Consider the following 20507-nt stretch of genomic DNA (forward strand, 5'->3'; position numbering starts at 1 on the left):
CCTGCGCCTTGGGCTCCCAAGTGGCCAGACATGGGTTTTACGGCTCTGGGACCCCCTGAAGGCAGGAGCAAGGCCTGCACTGGGGTCTCGCCCTGTTGTCCTGGCTCTGGGTGCCTGTGTGGGAAGCCGCCCACATGCGGACACAGCCTTGGGCATTTTGGGTCCACGTGGGTACCATCATGGCCTCTGAGCTGTGGAGAAAGTCGGGTGGAGCAGGTGTATAGGCAGGGGCTGTGTGGGTACCTGGAACAGGTGGACCCTGAGGGGCAGGAGGGCAGAGGCTGGTTGCTGATGATCCTCCCAACCGGGCCAAGGAGGGTTGGGTCTGGGGGGCCGTGGTGGGTTCAGGGGCCATAGGACAGCCAGGGGGGCTTGGCTAGGACAGGTGTGTGCTCTGGCTGGGGTGGAAGTAACAGGCTGTGGGGTGTTGAAGGCTGGCATGCAGTGGGGGGAAGAGGAAAGACAAGGTGGCTGGGGGAGCCCCAAGGGAGCTGCCAGGCCCAAGAGGGTTCTGGTGGTGAGAGCAGACCTGGAAGGGCAAGGGGAGTTGGGGAAGTATACATCCTCCCCCTAGTTGAGCCCAGCCTGGGACCCCTGCCCAGACATGGCTGGAGAAAGATCAGCCTGCCCCTGCCAGGCCCAGGGGCCCCTTGGCCAATCCCCACTCTGCCTGTGCCCCTCCCCAGGAAGGCATCCCTGTGCTCCAGGCATGGGGCAGAGAGGCCTCTGCTGCTTGCTCTCTGGGGGGCACCTGCCTCGGTCCCAGAGCAGGTCTGCGTGTACCAGGGCAGGAAGTGGGCTCCACCCTGTGCCCCTACCACCCAGGACCCCTGCCGTGGGTCCCCAGGGCACTGTTCCAGCTGGCAGTCCCCAGTGGTAGGCAGGCCTGAAGCTGAGGTGCTGCCAAGCTAGGGCAGAGGTTAGGGGGCCCGGGGTGGGCGGACAGCAGAGCAAACCGAGCCCCGCCCGCCTCCCCCTCCCGCTGTGCCGGCTCTGCCTTGACCCACGCGCCGCTTCCCGCAGCCCACCCCGCCCCCTGCCACGCTCTGGCCACTCAGCCCCAGAGGCCCGGCCCCCACCCCACCAGGCCCAAGGGCCGTCAAGGTTGGGGCAGGTCCTGTCAGGGAGAGGGCACGGGGGCTGAGCAGCCCACTCGTCCCGCGTTGGGGGTCCCCCTCTTTTATTTCTGTTTCTTCCTTCCTTCCTCCCTGTCGCCTCTCGCACCTCCTCGCACCCTGCTCTTCTTCTGCGCCCCTCCTGCACGTGCCGCCCGCCCGCCCACCCGCCCTGCAGCCCACCGATGAGAGGAGCTGGGTGTACTCCCCGCTTCACTATAGCACGCAGGCCCAGCCTGCCTCCGACGGCGAGAGCGACACAGTAAGTGAGCCCATGGCTGGCCAGCCGGGCCCACTCGGGTCTCAGACCATGGCCTCGGCCCAGGAGGGCCTGAGGGCCTGACCCCCAGATACCCCTGGGACCGATGGGGAAACTGAGGTCTCCAGCGGGAGGGGCAGCTGGGCTCTGCCACGCCATGGCCTGTGTCCAGCCCTCAAGGCTCCCGGGGTCCCTGGCTCGTGTCATTAGCCATGGGAGGCTGGGCGGGTGGGGACTGGCCCTAGCCCACCATGAGCTCACCCTCCCCCTTGCCTCTGCAGTAATTCCTATGCAGACACTGACCCGGAGCCGAGTGCCCGCTGCTGCCCCGGCCGCTTCCTGGAGGCACTGCCCGCCTCGCTCAGCCCAGAGCTCAGGAGATGCCCGCCTGGCAGCCAGCCCTCGCCCTCGTCCTCCCCTGACGACACCGACACTCCTGGCTGCTGAGCGACCCCCATCCGGACGGCCTGCCCCGCCCTGGCTCCCCGACAACTACCTACGCCTGATACTGTGAACCCTCCTGCATTTCCGATCATGTATTTATTTTGGGTCCTTATTCTTTGCACAGACATGGTAGCACACATGTGTGTGTTTTTTTAGAAAAAGGAAAAGGCAAAAAAAAAAAAACCACAATGAAAAAGAAGAAACTCTATTTCACTGCACTTTTGGTTCATTGCTGTGCTTGCATGTTTTGCTGAGGTAATCTGCGCCCCAGCGGAATCCACTCTAGGTCTGGGCCGGGTGGACAGGCCTCTAGGACAGAAGGGCCACCGTGTTCCCCAGGGTGCCTCTGGAGGCTGCACACTGCACCTGCCAAGCACTGTTGGCTCAGGTTTTTGGGCTGAGAGCTGGACACCATCCTTGAGGGCAGCACAGTGGTGGCTGGGATAGCTTTTCACCAGTGGCCCTGCCATCTCTCAGCATCTGTCTCCCACCACCTGCCTCCCTTGTGACCTCGAGCAGGAATCCCCAGGCGTGATGAGAACCTCCATGTGGACACATAGCTGCCCTGACTCAGTAGAGCTCAGGGCTGTGGGCTTCTCTCTTCTCTTGAAGACGGGCCGAGGCAGGAGGAGGCAGCCAGGCACTGAGGCCCTGGGACTTCCCAAGGTCTGTATCCTGAAGGGGAGCCCCCACCGGCAGGCTGCCAGGGCTAGAAGACCAGACCTCCTCCTGTAAAAGGACTGAGGTAGGCATCCTCTCTTAAATGATGGAGACACCTGTGCCGATTGAAGGATAGAAGAAATTCTTGGTGAAAAACAATTTTTTTTGGATGGTTCCACTTCTGGGCCCAGAGCCCCACAGGGCGACTGCCAGGGGCCCCGCTGCGTCCATAGGCGGCTGCTGGAGCTGACAGCTTTGCAGGGTCTCCTGCCTGCCTCCGGAGAGGGACACATCAGGGATTGTTCACCTGGCCCACCCAGCCCTGCATGGGAGGAGCTGTGAGCCAGCGTGGAGTGGAAGCTGCACTTTGTGGAAGAACTCCCACCTTTGCCTCCCTGGTGGAGCCTGAGATGGCCGGAGAACCCGCCAAGCCAGGATCTGATTTGCAAGTTCATTGCAAGCTGTGTACACTGCTGTCTTTTCCTACGAGGGCCCCTCATTGCCTCCCCTGGCACAGCCTGCTTTGTGCACCTGGACAGAGCCTCTTGGCTGGCTGCACCCCTCCTCGGGCTGTGCCCCAGGGGCTCTCCACTCATAGGGCCACCAAGGATGCCGCAGCACAAGGCTTGGGGAAGAGGACCCATCAGGAAAGTCCTGCAGGTGTTCTGTTCCCCTCCTACCCGCGAGGGGGTGTCCAGACCCTGGAGCATCCTCACCTGGACTTCCACCAAGGCACCGTCCACAGTGCCCCATGCACACAAGTCCCCAGTCGGTGCCTGCCCTGTCCCGCCTGGAGGAGGTGGGCTGAATGGGCAGAGGTCTGAAGATGACTTAACAGCCACTGTTATGTTGCCCCAATGCCAACATCAGAGCCCCTGCCCAGGCCCCCAAGGCCGGCTGCAGAGATGCGGTGCATCCCGTGTGGACCACCAGCAGGCCCCATGTCCAGGGCATCCTTGGCCACCTGGAGCCGGGGAGCAGGGCCCCGGGACTTTCCTGAGTGAATCACAGACAGATGCTCACTTGGAGAAATTTGCAAACCTCCTGGACATCATGATGTTTTCATTCCTGTGCTAAGTCATGAGTACCCCTTCAGAGTCCCCTTTGTGTTGGTTGCATTTTTTTGTCCCTTTTTCAGAGAACTGTCACATGGATGCAAGGTGGTCCTGGGATTAGGCTGCCAGGAAGCGTGTGCTTATGGTCAGGGTGAGAGGGTGGGAAGGCAAGACCTTATTTATAACATAGAGCGGACTCACAGTCTTCCTCAGACCCCCAACAGGAAGGGCCCTGGACCCACCCAGCTGTCATCCCACCTCCAGGATAGAAATCTGCCAACTCCTTGGTGGTGATGCCCCAGTTCCGTCCCAGCTCATCCTTGACAGCTGCTGTCACTGAGAACGTGGGCACTGTCTGCTGTGCTGTACTGTACACGGGAAAGGTGTGTCCTGAGACTGACAAGGTGGGACCTCCCAGCCTCCATCCTCTGCCTCTCGCCCCCTTCCTCCCATCACCTGGCTCAGTGCAATACTTCCATCCCCATGGGGTCCCCTGCCATGGTACTGTTGCCGCAGCCCCTCGGTCCCCACCCCGGAACAAGCACCCTCGGTCACCTTCTCTGGTAATTCAGTTGCATCGCCTGTCCCTACCCCAACCCCATTTTTATGGCCCAACTGATTTCCAAACAACAAAACTGCAAACCTTGTGTGTCTTAATCTCACTGGGGGTCCCATGTGCTCAGCCCCCGTGGTCTGGTGTGTGACAATCCGGGGCTCAGCCTCCTCGGGCGCAGGATGCCAGCCCGCTCAAACCCAGAGCCGTGGGCGCCTCTGTGACTGCAGCCACTGCTGGCCCCATAACACTCGTATGCAGCCCCAGATCTTCCCCACCCCAGCCCCACCACCCCACCCGCCCTTTTTACGTTGAAGAGATCTCTAATAAATCGGGTAATAAGCATCAGCTGTCTCTCTCTGTCTCTCTGGTGGTCTGGGTGCGAGTTAAAAGACTGACTTTGAAGGAGAACACAAAGAAACCTTAGTAAGAATCACAATAAATAAGATCAACAACGGACCCAAATGCTTTAGTAGCATTGGCTTCCACTTCAGCTCGGAAAAAATTTTTAAAAGCTGACCACAGGGGACTCCCCTGACAAGCCAGTGGTTAAGGCTCCACACTTCACCACAGGGGACGCAGATTTGATTCCTGGTCAGAAAACTAAGATCCCACATGCCGCCTGGCTGAAAAGATTCTTTTAAATAAATAAAAGCTGACCTCAGGAACAAACACTCCCCAGAGATTGTTCTGCCAGTCTGTCAAACTGAGTAATGCATGGACCCCTTTTAAGGGGAAAATATTTCTCCCTGACTCCCAATTTGAGAAACACTGCATTGAAAACAAGATCCTGTCTCTAAGCAAGCCCTTGACAACCCAGTTTTGATCCCAGACACAGATGGCACTGCTCGTTGGTACACAAGACTAGGCGATCACGACTATGTTCCCCTTATGGTCAGAGAGGAGATATGCTCAAGGATGCATCCGGGTGGGGAAAATCACGTTTTGGGCAAGCCTGTCACCAGGACAACCCACATCCCAAGACAGGCAGTTATCAAGGGTTGCCTCCATGCCACCACCCTCCAACCCGCGCTGCAGCACCAAGCAGAATATGCAAAGCTAGCATCTAGGATGGCGTATGGAAGTTGTGTTCTACACATTTAAAGAGTTGGCTTAAAGAATTAAGCACCATCCCCTGGGGTGGGGTTTGGGGAACTCAGAGCAGGACTTTGGGCTCCTCCAGATCTTCGGGCTTCCATTCTCACCCCTTTGTGGTCTTGCCCCTGCCTAATGGCCCTGCAGGGACTCCACCTAAAGACCCCTTATATCCCTCCCCGCTCAAAGCCCTGCCACAGTTTACCAGCACCCACAGGACAAAGGCGGATGGGCCACCAATGAGCTCCACACTGGCTCATTGGGGGCGGGGTTTTGGAGTGACTTTCCCTTTCTTAGCCTCAATTTGCCAATCTATAAAGTGAGTTAATGAGGAACTTAAGACGTTATGGAAGTGTTTTTTCAAAGCTTAATCCAAGAAACACAGGTATTGGCAGTGGTGTAGCATTATGAGGACTCTCACAGAAGGTCAGCCCATCATCTAAGACTTCTCGGTCTCCATCCCAGCACTCACCCCTGGACTGGAGCAGCCGGGATTTAAACCTACAGTCTGGGGGCTTCCCGGCCTCAAGACCAGCGAGAATTCGCCCCCAAAACACGTCTCCTTGCCCACGCCCCAGAGACCCCGCCTTCTCTTGACCACGCCTCCTAGGCCCCTCCCATGCCCGCTCCTCTTCCTCTCTGGGCCGGCTTCTTGGTCCCGCCTCCCCAGGCCCCGCCCCTTACAGGTCCCGTTCGCATTTGCTCCGCCCACTACCCCTCTGATTCGCTAAGGTGCTAGGACCCACCTGGGCCTGCCCCTAGTATTGCCTGAAGAGCGAATCCCAAATTCTGGCGGCGACAGTCCGGCCGGAGTCCATCACTTAGGCCACATTGAGGATAGTGGAGAGGTTAAGGAGGATGGAAGTCCCCGCGGCATGGGGCGACAGGATGGGTTCCAACCTCCCTGCTCAGGCGTGGGCGGGGCAACCAGGCACGCGCCACAAGCGAGGAAGGCCCCCGGCACAGGCCCCGGGTATTTGTGTCAGCGCCGTCGCCGCCGTCCCAGCCGATGGGTCGGGATACACGCTCGCGCTCGCGGTCGGCTGGTCGCAGGGGTCGAAGGCAACGGAGCCGGAGCGGGAATCGGAGCCGAAGTCGGAGCGGAAGCCATGGGCGGCGAAACCGGCGTCGCCGAGACGACGAGGGGCGACGCAGACGGAGGCGGAGGAGTCGGGAGCGCAGGTAGGGTCGCTGTGTGAGCCGCGCTGGAGGTCCAGCTCCAGCCTTTGGGGAGCTGAAAGCCCCTCGAGCTAGTCAGGGAGGGCTTCCTGAAAAAGGGGAAGTCTGAGCACGTCGGAATTAATCAGGCGGGGATAGGAAAGCGAGAGGCTTCGCGAGCTAGGCGTTGGGGAATCGATGAGGTCGGAGAGGAAGCTGGAGACCAGATCGTGCAGGCTTGTGTACACTTGAAGCATTTGAGGGTTATTTAGAGGGGAGTAGGGAGCTGTGGAGGATTTCAAATCAAGAAGTGATGTCTGGATTACCTTGCACAATTCCCACTGGTTTTCGCCTGGAGAAGGGGCTCAGCGGGACTGCAGAAGTGACACCAAGGAGCAGGAACGTAGTAACAGTTGTCCAGGCAACAGATGATGACTTTCTCGAGGGGAGGCTGTGGGAAGGTACAGTGAGAAAGTGGGTAGATTGGAGAGGGATTTCCGAAGTAAAACTGATAACACTTGTTCCTGGGGTGTGAGAGAGAAGAACGGTTGATGACAGGTGGCAGAACTCAGTTGAGCCCTCGGACTTGTTGCTCAGCTTCCCATCTGCCCACAGCCCTTTTCTTCTGGAGATGGGGCACCTGACCAGACTTGGCTTGAGTCTGCTTGAGTCTGTTCCAACACAAGGGAATCAGCATGGAAATAGGGGTTGACTCTCAGAGCTGGGTTCTACTGCTGGCTCAGCTTGTAACTGACAGTCCCTGCCCCACTTTCATTCAAGTTCTGTCATCTGTGCTCTCAGGATCTCCACAGGGGCTCTGGAAGCATGCACTGTCTCCCATCCCTCCAGCCTGTTCTCCACACCATAGCCAGGGTGGCTGTCATCCACTGATCACCCTCTAGGTTTGAGAAGGTGGCTTTTCCTTTTGAGTCTCATAAGATCACTGTCACCCAGGAATTCCAGGAAGATAAAAGGAGTGAAAATAGTAAAGAGATGGTTTAAACCAGGATTTGGTAAACTACAGCCTGTGGACCAAGAATAGCTTTTACATGTTTAAATGTCAAGAGGCGGGGGTGGGATGGGAAAGACAAAAGAGTTGTACTTCATGACACATTAAAATTACATGAAATTCAAGTTTCGGTGTCTAGAAATAAAATTTTATTGAACAAACTTATGCCCGTTAGTTCATGTGCTGTTCACAGGCCACTTTTGCCCTGTGATAGCAGAGTTGAGTTACTGTGCCATAGACCATCTGGTCCTTCACAGAAAAAGTTTGCTGACTCTGGTTTAACGTTTAATGTTGATGTTTTAGTAGTGGTTTGTGGGTAGCAAGAAATTGTTATTGTCACCTATTGGTTTCTAAGATTTTAGTTATTCACAAGAATCAGCCACTCTAGATAGGTCGTGAAAATCAATGTCATTTATGAAGATTTGACCAAATTTGTAGTTTTTGTTTAATGCCAAATAATTGGTTTTCAAGGTGTAAATTTTTTGTCGGTTGAGCTTAATGGGTGGAGCATTGGACAAAATAAAGACAGGTTTAGTTGCTCAAAGGCCCCCAACATTAAAGAATCTATCCCCAGGGTTCGTACTTTGCCTGCCCGCCTCACCTGCCCCATCAAGGCTCTGTATTCCCGCCAGTCTTAACTCCTGCCTGTCCTATAGAGCTGGTAAACACCACCTTCTTTCTGTAAGCCCTCCCTGCTGCTGCTAAGTCACTTCAGTTGTATCCGACTCTGTGCAGCTTCCATAGATGGAAGCCCACCAGGCTCCCCTGTCCCTGGGATTCTCCAGGCAAGAACACTGGAGTGGGTTGCCATTTCCTGCTCCAATGCATGAAAGTGAAAAGTGAAAGTGAAGTTGCTCAGTCGTGTCCAACTCTTAGCGACCCCTTGGACTACAGCTTACAAGGCTCCTCCAGCCATGGGATTTTCCAGGCAAGAGCACCAGAGTGGGTTGCCATTGCCCTCCCTGGACACCTTGTTATTATTGTTTAGTTGCTAGTTTCTGTCTGACTCTTTTTGCAATCCCATGGACTGTAGCCCACCAGGTTCCTCTGTCCATTGAATTTTCTAGGCAAGAATACTGGAGTAGGTTGCCATTTCCTTCTCCAGGGGATCTTCCCAACCCAGGGATCAAACCCATGTCTCCTGCATTGCAGGCAAATTCTTTACAACTGGGCTACCAGGAAAGCCCCCCTGGACACCTTGGACAGAGCTTATAGTTCCCTCACCATCTGGCCCAGGCCACCTGCCCTCCTGCCCTTCCTCCCATTCTCCCCCTCACTCACTCTGTTCCAGTCACACAGGCCTACCTGCTGCTGTTTAAATATGCCAGATGAGTTCCTGCCCAAGGGCCTTTGCTCCTGCTGTGCCCTTTGCCCCATCACTCTCTCCATATCTCCCCGTAGCTCCCCCACACTTCCTCCAGTGTCACCTTCTTAGCGAGCTCCTCTCTGACCTCTGCATGCCCTAATGCACTGTCTCTATCCTAGTGGCTCATGGTCCCATCTAGTGTCACACTTGTTGATGTGAGCCCCACAAAAGCAGGGAGCATCAGTGTTTGGGTCACTGCCATGTTCCCAGAACCTAGACCAGCTCCTGGCCCCCAGCACGTGCCTGCCCAGTCAGTGGCAGTGGGACAGGTGACTGGCCAGCTGGCGGCAAGCAGAGCTTCTCGGGTTCCCTCCACAGGTCAGATTCAGAAGAGGAGCGGCCACGGCGAGGCAGGCAGAGCCGGAGCCCCCCTCCTGCCCACCGGCGCGCCCAGAACCGCTCCTCTCAGTCTGACTCGAGTGATGAGCAGCAGCAGCAGCGGGGCCAATGGCCTTGCCGGCAGCGGCGGCAACGGACACGTTCCTGGTCCCCAGGCTCCTCGGCGTCCAGCTCCGCATCCAGGGAGCACTCACAGAGTCCCCGGGAGGCAGCGGCGGCAGCCCTGAGCCAGCAACAGAGCCTGCAGGAACGCCTGCGGCTGCGCGAAGAACGGAAGCAGCAGGAGGAGCTGATGAAGGCCTTCGAGACTCCCGAGGAGAAGCGGGCACGTCGGCTGGCCAAGAAGGAGGCCAAGGAGCGGAAGAAACGGGAGAAGATGGGCTGGGGCGAGGAGTACATGGGTTATACCAACACCGACAACCCCTTTGGTGACAACAATCTGCTGGGCACCTTCATCTGGAACAAGGTGAGCCTCGGGCAGCCAGGCTGGGCCCTTAGTCCTGCTCATGCTGCTTGCCAGTCCTTTCTGCCTTTTTGCTTCATACGCTGGTTACAGCTTATTTCCAAAGACGTTGTTTAGCATTCCCAGTGCATGTGCCCAGGTTGTACCTGCCACTGACATTGTGTGCCCGCACGAGCACACACACCAGCTTCCGCCAGCTTCTCCTCTGATGACGCTCTCCTGTGGTGTAAAATTACAGGCCCTCCACCCGCAGAACCAGCCTAACCTCAAGCAGAATGGGAGAACAGGGTTTCAGCATCACATGTAGGGTGGGATTCCATGGTTGGGGCAGACAGAGCTCCACGATGCTGGAGTGGACTGAGCCAATTCTGCAGGCAGCTGTTCCTGCAGGCAGCCGATTCCCTCAGCCTCACACCCCTCATCAGCAGAGCAGGTGCTTCAGCCTGATGGGTCCCCGCCTGGTAGAGCAGTTATGAAGTGTGGGAGGCTGTGCTGGGTGTTCCCAGGGAGGGTGGTGGGAGGAGGCATCTGTCTCAGCGGGTGTGTGGTTGGCCCTTCCAGGCCCTAGAGAAGAAGGGGATCAGCCACCTGGAGGAGAAGGAGCTGAAGGAGCGGAACAAAAGGATCCAGGAAGACAACCGTCTGGAGCTGCAAAAGGTGGGGGCGCCCTGGGGTTCCCTGCTTCCCTCCTGAGGGATCCACGGGAAGCAGACAGAAAGTGAGTCTGGCTCACCCTGGCTTAAGTCCAGGGGGACCTGATTGGCTTTCGTGGAAAGTTCGGGGGAGATTGGCCTCAGGCATGGCTGGATCCAGAGGCTCAGGCAGTGACAGTACCTCAGCTTTGCTGGCCTCCAGGATTTATTCTAAGGCCCTCCCTGCTGGGTGGCCAGAGCAGCCCTGGGCACTAAAGCTACTGTGTCTCTAGTAGAAAGAAGGTTCCCTTCGGCCCCAGGGTCTGTCCAGAGCTTCAGGCAGCCCTGGATGGATTCCTGGGGCCAGGCTCCAGGAACAGTACCCCCCAAAACCTTGGGGAACCCCACAGGCTGAGAGGATAAGGGCAGACCCCATGAGACCCCGTCGTCTGCTGTCCCCCCCTCATTCTCTGTCCTCAGGTGAAGCAGCTGCGGCTGGAGCGGGAGCGAGAGAAGGCCATGCGGGAGCAGGAGCTGGAGATGCTGCAGCGAGAGAAGGAGGCGGAGCACTTCAAGACCTGGGAGGAGCAGGAAGACAACTTTCACCTGCAGCAGGCCAAGCTTCGGTGCTTGGGCTCCCCAACCCCTCCTCCTCCTGGGCCCGCCCCTCCTCCTACTAAACCCGCCTTTCCTCCTCTTCCTCCTCCTGCTCCTGGGCTCGCCCCTCCTCCTGCTCCTGGACATGCCCCTCCTGCTCCTAAATGCCCCCTCTTCCTGGACCTAAGGGGGTGGAACCCACCCTTGCTCCCCACCCTGCCCCCTTGGCCCTCAGGCTTGCACCCCGCACCTCCTCAGGGCCCCTCCTGACTCACTTTCTGTCTGCTTCCTTCATCATTGCTGAGTAGAGGGTACCAACCAGCCCTGACTGGCTAGGCCCTGGCTGTCCCCAGCCTTTGAGGCGTTTTGCTCATCAGTTTCATCTACAAACAAGGAAAGCAAGTCTCCTGAGGTGTCAAGAGTTGTCCAAGGTCATGTGGGCTGTGCAAGCCTCAGGCCTGGCCCCTATTCACCTGGCTACCCACAGTCCCCAGGGACTCAAACCTGCCTGGTCACAGGGCTCTCTGGGGTTGGAACAGGGTTAGCCTCTGATGCCCGTCCCCATGCACAGCACTGAGGCTTTATATCTTTCACACGGGCTGTCCTCTCTGCCCCTCTCTCATGGCCCACCCATTGTTCTTCAGACCCCACCTTGCTCCTGTCTCTGCCTCTTTCAGGGCCTGTCCCTTCCAACTTTTCTTGCTTCTCTGCCTGATGCCTCCTCAAAGCCTTCCCTGACTGCCACCCACAGCGGGCTGGGCTTCTCTCCTGGCTCCCAGTCCGGGAGGGAAGACGTGCCCCTGGCTCTGACTCTGCCCTCTGCTCCCTGGCAGGTCCAAGATCCGCATCCGGGACGGACGGGCCAAGCCCATCGACCTGCTGGCCAAGTACATCAGCGCCGAGGACGACGACCTGGCCGTGGAGATGCACGAGCCCTATACCTTCCTCAACGGCCTCACCGTGGCTGACATGGAGGACTTGCTAGAGGACATCCAGGTGCGCCCTGCGGTGTGCCCCCCCACCACCACCTCCCGGCCCCAGCCGTGCCCTCACACCGTCTGTGCCCCCTTCTCCAGGTCTACATGGAACTCGAGCAGGGCAAGAATGCAGACTTCTGGAGGGACATGACGATCATTACAGAGGACGAGATCTCCAAACTCCGAAAGCTAGAGGCCTCGGGGAAGGGGCCAGGTAATGTGGTCCAGGCCAGCAGTGTCGCGCCTCTGGGTCTGGTAGGAGCAGGTCAGGTGGCTCCACAGAAGACCCGATTCTCTGCAAGTCTCTGCCTCCCCCCGTGGGGTAGCCACAGCCTCATCAGGCCTCTCTGCAAGCCATCAGGAGCGGCTGGTGCTAAGCAAGGGGCTCTTCTGCTGGTGGGGGAGTCTCACCCAGTAGTGCCAAGGGCTTCCTTTAAGTAATCACCTAGCTCTTGGGTTCTGTGGTATCAACACCAGTGGGACTCTTCTGTTTGGGTGTTAAGTTTTCACTGGAGGCTCAATCTGTTTGAGTGAGAACAGGACCTAGCTCCACTTGGTAGGAACCTGTGCTGTGTGGAGGGCTTTTTTCTTGTTTTGGGTGTTTTTCTGGCCACGCCATGTGTTTTGTGAGGTCTTAGTTCCCTGACCAGGGATCAAACTCATGCCCCTTGCAGTGGAAGCTCCAAGTCTTAACCACTGGACCACTAAGGAAATCTGTGTTCCTTTTTAATTGCTTTTCTTCTCTTCAAAATGATTACATGCGTATAATTGCAAAGAGGATAAGCTCTAAAGCAGTGTCTCCCCCCACAGCACTGCTGACATCTGGGCCCAGACCATTTTCTGTGGGCCTGTCCTGGGCCCTGTGGGGTGTGGACAGCCTCCCTGCCCCCACCCACTCACTGCCAAGAGCTCCCAGTTGTGACAATCACAGATGTTCCCTATATGGCCCAGTGTCCCCTGAGAGGAAGCAGATTCAACTCTGGTTGAGAGCCAGTGTTATAAAAGCTTGTCAGCAATCACAGGAGCCCCGCCGCCCCTGCCCCTTGAAGCCACTGGCTTTAACGGCATCCAGCTCCTGGGGGCCTTGAGCCTGTGTCGCTAAGCTCTCAGCCCCGTATCTCGCTGCCCACCCACGGCGGCTGAAGAACAGGCGCCCTCTGTCCCCTGAGCCTGTGTACATGCTGCTCAGACGGGGTGGTCGGGGCCGTTTCCTTCCTCTTAGGAAGAGGAGGAGCATCCTTTATCTTCAAAAGTGGAGTTGTATTTCTCTCAGCCCTCCTCTGAGGGCGCATCCTGTAGTGAGTCCCAGAGAAAGGAAGGGGCTCTGCCATCAGCAGTGCGTGTCCAGAGGACTTCCACGGCTGCACAGCAGTTAGGCCCCGGGTTCTGTCCCTGGTCGGGAAACTAAGCTTGCACAACCCTCATGGTACGACCAGAAAAACCCCGAAACAACAGAGAAACGTCCAGAAACACCTGCTTGGTTGGGAGAGGTGCCGCAAGGCCCTTGGACTGGATGACAGCCTGGGGCATGGCTCTGGGGGCACACCCAGGCCAGCAAGCGAGTAGCTCAGCCACCAGGGGTGGTCAGCAGCCTCCCCAGAGCCTGGGTGTCCTTCCTGTGTGCAGGGGACAACCTCCCGGAGGGCTGCCAGAAAAGAAGTGAGCACACGGTCAAAACATTCAAAACAGCATCCACCTTTATGGAGTTGACGCCTCAGCTCAGGACTGTGGAAGGCATGGGGGATTTTTCACCGATGACCCCACCTTCCGCTTCACTCCCCACGGGGGCAGACACCTGGAGGCTCCCATCTGGCCCACTGCCCCCTCCCTGGGCCCTTCCTCCCTGTTCCCTTGAGGGTGGGGTTGTCCGCCACCACCCTTCTGGGGCTTCCTGCCTTCGCACCAGCAGTGGAGCCCTGCTTTCTGGGACCCCAGGGCTTTTTTCTGCATCTTGGCCCCACACCCTCCAGTAACTTCTGGAGCGGGGCAGGAAATTGCCCCATGCTTCATGTCAGGAAGCATTTCCTCTCCCCTCGCTGGTATTTGCAGGGCTGGGGCTGGAGCTCGGCTCTGGGAGTTTTCCTTCTGAAGCACAGCCCTCCCCAAGGCTGCAGGAAAGTGAAGGGACATTATGCCAAGTGTCTGTCCCCAGTCCCATACCCCAGCCCCGTTTCCAGAGCTCCCCGAGTGCCTGGCCCATGGCCCCTCCCCCATCCCCACCACATCAGTGGCCCCTCTGTCCCCTTTCCCCCTGCGTGTTGTGGTTGGGGCCCCAGGTGGCTCCAGGTGTCCTCAAAGAGCAAGTGTGTTTGTTTGCTTTGGGCCTGATTTCCGAGAGAGGAGGGGAGCTGAGAGGTGTGACCCCCCTGTTCCCAGAGCCCTGAGGATGGCAGCCTTCCCCCTTTCCAGTTAGACCGGCCCTTTCCTTTCCTTCCTTCTTTTCCTTCTCTTTCCTCTTTCCTGTTGCCCCACCCCCGGGCGCACTGCATATGGAACTTGCCCACCTGGGGATTGAACTTGTACCCACTGTAGTGGAAGCAGTCTTAATCCCTAGATCTTTAGGAAAGCCCGCCTTTGTTTTTTTTTCTTTTCCCCTCCCATCACCTCCCCTTCTCTCTTTGTAGCTGGGGAATCCTCACTATACAGTAGGGTGTGCAGGAGAAAGTGGGTCCTCGGACTTGTGTGGCCTCCCCAGTTCCCCACCCTGTTAAAGCCCCCTTAGGTCCTTTAGACAGTGGCTTAGCGCCTGTGGCTTCTATGGTGTGGCTTTCACTGGTGGCTCCATGTGTCTAAACAAGCAGATGTTGAGACATAAGCCCATGGCTTATGTCTGAGTCAGTGTAGGACACAGTCCTGCCTGGCTGGGTGTGAAGGCTGCTGCCAGATTCAGTTTTGGTCCCATGATATGTTTGCACCTGTGAGAGACCACAGCCAGGCTGCGGGTCCTACAGGTCCCACTGAAGCCAGTGCTGCTTGGGAGCCCAACTGCTGGTTGCAGAGTCCCACGTTGGTTGGCTGAAGGGACTCGGGTTCTTCTTGACCCTGTCTGATTAACTGACCCTCTGTCCACTGGCAGGGGTTGGAGAAGCCAGCTTTTGAGCAGGGAACACGAGCTGGTTGCCTGCCCTCCATTCACCCACCCCAGCACAGTGCTAAGCAAACAGCAGCTGGAGGTCCCCGCCCCTGGGAAACTGAGAGTTAGGCCCTTAGGCCAAGGGAGTAGGCTGGTGACTGTGGAAGGCCTCTCAGCAGACGGGACATCATCTCAGGACTGAGGATGGCTGGGATCTAGGAGGCCAGCTTCATGGGGAAGAACTTACTGCTGGTGGGAAGCTCGCATGGCATGTGCAGAGGCCCTGGGGCTGGGCGGGCGGGTACACAGCTCGCTGTCTGATGAGCCACACAAGGAAGCCAGCCAGTGTGAGGGACAGGGGTCAGTCAGCCTTTGCCTCGCTATCTGGGGCCCCTCAAATTTGAGGGGTTAGGGCCTGGGCCCAGCCCTTACCCGAGCCACCCCCATCCCACTGCAGGTGAGCGGCGAGAGGGGGTCAACGCCTCAGTCAGTTCCGACGTGCAGTCAGTCTTCAAGGGGAAGACATACAGCCAGCTGCAGGTCATTTTCCAAGGCATCGAGGGCAAGATCCGGGCTGGGGGCCCCAACCTGGACATGGGCTACTGGGAGAGCCTGCTGCAACAGCTGCGGGCCCACATGGCACGTGCCAGGTAAGCGAGTGGGGCCTCCCTGGGAGCCCCCCCACCAGCTCCCAGCCACCTTTCCACCGTCCTTCCAGCCTCCACTGAGCACTTGATCTTTGTTTTCCTGGGTCAGTAGATATCACGGGAAGCCCCAGAGGCCACTGCCTCCCCCATCCCCAGGCTCCACGCTCCCAGTGTTTGAATTTTCTGCATGCTTGGGACCATCATGTAAACACAGTTCCTGTCTGCCACAGAATGCAGTCACTTCTAAATTTATCCTCTTCCTCACCAGTCTGTGGTCCTTTTCCAGCCCAGGGCAGGGACCTGCGCCCTCCCGGTGTCTGTGCTGCAGCCCCTTGTTGCCCTCAACCTGGTCCTTGCTGCAAATTGGGGGTCATGAGAAATCTTGGGTAGGGGCCTTCCCCATAGGGCTTCCGGATGACTGCCTGGCCTGCCCTCCAGGCTCCGGGAGCGGCACCAGGATGTGCTGCGGCAGAAGCTGTACAAGCTGAAGCAGGAGCAGGGCGTGGAGAGTGAGCCGCTATTCCCCATCCTCAAGCAAGAGCCGCCATCTCCCGGCCACAGGTAAGTCCTGGCCTATCTGTCCCCACTCCCCAAGACCCTCTCCCGCCGCCGGCCCTGCTCAGCCCAGCCCTCTCTGCAGCCTGGAGCCTGAGGACCCAGCCCCTACTCCACCTGGGCCCTCAGAGGGCGGCCCCGAGGAGCCGGAAGCTGAAGGGGCCACGCCAGTGGAGGGCGAGGGGGACGGGGAGGCGGTGCTTATGGAGGAGGACCTGATCCAGCAGAGCCTGGATGACTACGACGCCGGCAAGTACAGCCCTCGGCTGCTCACGGCGCATGAGCTGCCACTGGATGCCCACGTGCTAGAGCCGGACGAGGACCTGCAGCGCCTGCAGCTGTCGAGGCAGCAGCTTCAGGTCACAGGTGTGCAGTGGGGGTGGGGCAAGAAGTGGGGCTTCCCTGTTTATGGGGTGGGCAAGGCCAGAGCTTCCTGGCAGAGAAGGAGGCGTTGTCCTTGAACCCACTTGGATCCTCCTCCTCCAGCTCTCCTGAGTGTCCCTTTGTTCACTTGGTCCCTCATTTGTCCAAAGGACACAGGGACGGTGGTGTTTACCTCCAGTGCCCGGCTCTGCTCTGAGCTCCTTACATGGCCGTGGGCCAGGGCCTGGGCCTCCTAGGACGGCCATCATACCTGGTACAGAGGAGAAACTGCCTCGAGGAGACTGGATCCAAGGTCCCCATGCGGGCCTTTTAACTACCAGGCCCTTAAGGCAACCAGGCAGGGGACACGTGGTGTTTGTTGCCCACCTTGGAAGACAGGGGGCGCAGGGCAGGCAGGCTGGGAGTGGGGAGTGTGACAGGCAGGGGGACCGGAGGAGGGTGTCCGTGGTCCCAGGTAACGCAGCCCCCACCTCACCCCCTGCAGGCGACGCCAGCGAGAGTGCAGAGGACATCTTCTTCCGGCGAGCCAAGGAGGGCATGGGCCAGGACGAGGCCCAGTTCAGCGTGGAGATGCCGCTGACCGGCAAGGCCTACCTGTGGGCAGACAAGTACCGGCCGCGCAAGCCGCGCTTCTTCAACCGCGTGCACACCGGCTTCGAGTGGAACAAGTACAACCAGACGCACTACGACTTCGACAACCCACCACCCAAGATCGTGCAGGGCTACAAGTTCAACATCTTCTACCCTGATCTCATCGACAAGCGCTCCACGCCCGAGTACTTCCTGGAGGCCTGCGCCGACAACAAGGACTTCGCTACGCTCCGCTTCCATGCCGGGCCGCCCTACGAGGACATCGCCTTCAAGATCGTCAACCGCGAGTGGGAGTATTCGCACCGCCACGGCTTCCGCTGCCAGTTCGCCAACGGCATCTTCCAGCTCTGGTTCCACTTCAAACGCTACCGCTACCGGCGGTGATGGCCAGGCCCCCTCCTGGAGCCCCACGACCCAGAGAGGGCTTGTGCAGAGCCGGCAGCCTCCCCTGGCGGGGCCTGGTCCTCGCAGGGCGCCCCCCCCTTCCCTGCATGAACAGGTCCCACTTCCCTGCGGAGCCTACCTGGGAACACTGAGGGGATGCACAGACAGGTGGGCCTGTGGCACTGACACACTGGAGGGGCTGCTAGGGGGTTTTCAGAGCCCAGGGGACCCAGCAGGTGTTGCCAGACCTCGGTCCCTGGGGTGACGCTAAGCCCCAAGCGAGACAGGCCCCATGTCGGCCATCTGAAGTCAGGGCCTCAGGGCTGGCAGGGCACTCACCGGCCCAGGTCGCTGACGGGTGGGTGTGGGACCAGTGGGTCCCAGGCTTCAGGGCCTTGAGTGCATGCTCCCCAAGAGGCCATCTGGGGATGTCTGAGCTCTCAGGTCCCCCAGCTCACCCCCTGTGCTGGCTGGGGGTCAGTCTCCTCCCCATGGGCACGGAGGTCCTGTTACTGCCCACTATCAAGTCTGGGAGCAATATCCTTCCATAGCTGCCGCTCCGGGGGCCCCATCTGGCCTGGGCATTCTCTGGTCCCTTAAGGCTGCCACCCAGAGCCACCCTCCTTGTCGCCGAGTCTTGAATGGGGACAGTGGAGAGTCTGACAGGTACAATCACCAGGTCACAGACTGCCAGCGGGGCCCCAGGCCGGCCGCTGTCCCTGCCCCGCCCCAGAAACAGACTGCTTTTTAACAATTTCTTACGGAGACATTTCCAGCCTCAAGTGGGAAGAAGCCTGAAGGGCTGCCTCCACTCCTCAGACAGCGTGGTCCAGACACCTTATTTCATCTGGAAATATGTACATTTCAGGTTGTTTCTCTACAAAGATATTTTTAGGTGGGGGGAGAAAAATCTTGTTTATTTTCCTTTAATTGGTCTACTTGTGAGAGTGCATGTTTTTTAATAAACATTTTATTTTAGAATAATTTTAGATTGTCAGAAATGCCACAGAGGTTGTCTCACGTTCCCGCCCTCAACGCCCATATCCACACCCAGCTGTCCACATTGCTAACATCTTGTGTAACCACAGCACATCTGTCAGAACTAAGACACCAAATAACCAAGACCTTTAGAAAACAAGTACAGCCCCTAAAAATAGTCAGTAACGGTTCCCGAGGGAGCTCCTTGTCATCTGAGGGTTTCCTCCATCTTTGGCCCCCACCCTCACCCCCCAGAAGGAGGGCGCATTCCTAAACACTCCAGGGGGTGCTTAGCTGCTCACCTAACCCAGGGGACGATGCTCAGCAGTGCCTAGGGACAACTGTGGTTGTCAGGACCTGGGGGACTCCTGACATCAGGGCGGGGGTGCTCCACACCCCACCGTGCCCAGGATGGCCACCCTCAGAGAGTGATCTGCTCCTAGGTCCCCAGCACTGAGACTGACAGCCCCAGGTCCCCCAGTCGTCTCCCAGCCCTGACTTAACTGTGTCCCGGAGCCTCTGGTTCAGCTCTGGCCTCCGCTGATGTGCCCCACCTCACATGTTCCCATCAGCGGACATGTTCTAGATAGCAGGGCCTGGGGACTCGGGGGTGAAGTGCATGTAGTCAAGGGGCGCCCACTCCCCACTTGCAGGCCCTGGCCCACCCAGCCATCCTGGTCCAGGTGGAAGAGTATCTTTTACAGCAGCATGAAGACCCCATCCATCCCCTTTGGGACCCTCCATGGACATCACTAATCAATGGCTGATTGTCAGAGCAATCAGCATCCTCTGGCTTCCAGTTGATCCCGGGCCTGCTCCACCCTCAGGAGCAGGACAGGCCCTGGAGCAAGGTCGAGTCTGGGGCAGAGCTTGCTCACCAGATGGGTGGGGCCTGTTCTGCCCTCAGCATGCAGGCTGTGTGTGGCTGCAATGATCTGGCCTTTAGCAGCCATTACGCAGACCTCACGCCAGCCGTACATGACAGCATTTACATCCACTTGGGGAACAGACTCACAGAGGCCCACGTTTTCAAGCCTAGAAACCAGCAGTCAGAGTTAGAACCCAGCCTTCTCCAACCTCCCATTTCCAGCCTCAGGTTCCCTACCTGCCCCAAGAGGAGTCCTACCAGCCCCAGCTTCTCGGTCCCTCCTCACTTCACTTCTGCAATCCAGGTGGCCTGTACACCCCCAAGGGAGGCAGTGGCTCTGGGGGAGGGGAACAAGGCAGCCATGTCCCCGAATTGCTGGGCACGTGTTTAGCAGGAGCCCCCAGTCCAGAGGGAGGAGAGCTGCTCCAGGCAAGGGGTCAGGCTAGGGCAGGGGAGGCACAAGGTCTAGGGGTCCCAGAAGGGGTTCTGAAGGTTCCCTGGGAAAGGGCCATGCCAGGCCTGGGAAGACAGGGCTGCCGGACAGAGAAGGAAGTTGGACCTGCCTTGCAGAGGAAAAGACAACAGGTACTTCCAGGGCAGTGAAGTGAACTGAAATTCACTCAGTCGTGTCCTACTCTGTGACCCCATGGACTGTAGCCCACCAGGCTCTTCTGTCTGTGGGGATTCTCCAGGCCAGGATATTGGAGTGGGTTGCCATTTCCTTCTGCAAGGCTTCCAGGGCATGGCTGAATGCAAGTCCAGGTACTGGGCTCTAGGGCACTGGGGAGGCATAGAGGGTAAGTGAGCTGGGTGGGACACAAGCTGGGTGTAAGGAAGACCCATTAGGCAGACTGGAGGCACCACAGCACCCAGCTGCCCCAGGACCCAGCCCCTGCCCAGTGTCCACCCAGCGTCCTTCAATTGCCCCCAACCCCCACCTCAGCCTCTTCCTGCCCTTGGCTGAGTGTGAGACTAAGAATAGATGCTCCCTGACTCCCAGCGGAAACCATAGCCCCGGGAAGCCAGTCCTGAGCCTGACCTCTGTTTCCACCATCTGCTGCCCTCCACCTCCACCCCACAGACCATCTCAACACTTCTCACGACTCCCATGTGCCCTTGACCAGGGCCGGGGCAGAGACCAAGAGACCTCCAGCCTACAGCCTGGGAGGTGGGGGAAGCGCAGAACTCATGGTCAGATCCCACCTGTATGTGGCCTTGGATCCAGCCTTCCTGCCCTCCAGGCCTCAGTTTCCCAGCCTATAAAATGAGCATTTTCGCCCCCTGCCTTGCAGAGTCCTGCTGTGA

At 58.3% G+C, this 20507-nt stretch overlaps 2 protein-coding genes across 13 annotated transcripts in view; both read left to right on the top strand.

The window, feature by feature from the left end:
• PIP5K1C (phosphatidylinositol-4-phosphate 5-kinase type 1 gamma) overlaps positions 1 to 4431 on the top strand; it is a 48051-nt gene extending 43620 nt beyond the window's left edge. For 4 of the 12 annotated variants that reach the window (XM_069589459.1, XM_069589462.1, XM_069589467.1 and 1 more), the window contains 2 exons: positions 1294 to 1377; positions 1656 to 4431. In XM_069589459.1, the coding sequence (XP_069445560.1) occupies positions 1294 to 1377; positions 1656 to 1658 (87 nt within the window). In that variant the 3' untranslated portion in view covers positions 1659 to 4431. Of the gene's footprint in view, positions 1 to 1293; positions 1548 to 1655 lie in introns of those variants that run through there. The other 8 variants (XM_069589466.1, XM_069589465.1, XM_069589470.1 and 5 more) reach the window with 3 other exon arrangements.
• A 1520-nt stretch (positions 4432 to 5951) lies between these two features.
• CACTIN (cactin, spliceosome C complex subunit) lies at positions 5952 to 18340 on the top strand. The gene is made up of 10 exons (XM_069589471.1): positions 5952 to 6363; positions 9033 to 9519; positions 10078 to 10173; positions 10629 to 10774; positions 11579 to 11741; positions 11822 to 11936; positions 15253 to 15445; positions 15881 to 16003; positions 16083 to 16363; positions 16866 to 18340. The coding sequence occupies exons 1-10, from the start codon at positions 6191 to 6193 to the stop codon at positions 17354 to 17356; spliced, it is 2268 nt and encodes a 755-aa protein (XP_069445572.1). The 5' UTR covers positions 5952 to 6190; the 3' UTR covers positions 17357 to 18340.
• The last annotated feature ends 2167 nt before the right edge of the window (positions 18341 to 20507 follow it).

This window comes from Ovis canadensis, chromosome 5 (assembly GCF_042477335.2).
Source record: "Ovis canadensis isolate MfBH-ARS-UI-01 breed Bighorn chromosome 5, ARS-UI_OviCan_v2, whole genome shotgun sequence".
Taxonomy (NCBI): Eukaryota; Metazoa; Chordata; class Mammalia; order Artiodactyla; family Bovidae; genus Ovis; species Ovis canadensis.

Excerpts from the sequence above, each read along its gene's own strand:
- CACTIN (XM_069589471.1), top strand. The coding sequence starts at position 6,191 with ATGGGTCGGGATACACGCTCGCGCTCGCGGTCGGCTGGTCGCAGGGGT. Across the intron at positions 10,174-10,628 it reads ACCGTCTGGAGCTGCAAAAG|GTGAAGCAGCTGCGGCTGGA; the intron begins GTGGGGGCGCCC and ends CTCTGTCCTCAG. Across the intron at positions 15,446-15,880 it reads GCCCACATGGCACGTGCCAG|GCTCCGGGAGCGGCACCAGG; the intron begins GTAAGCGAGTGG and ends CCTGCCCTCCAG.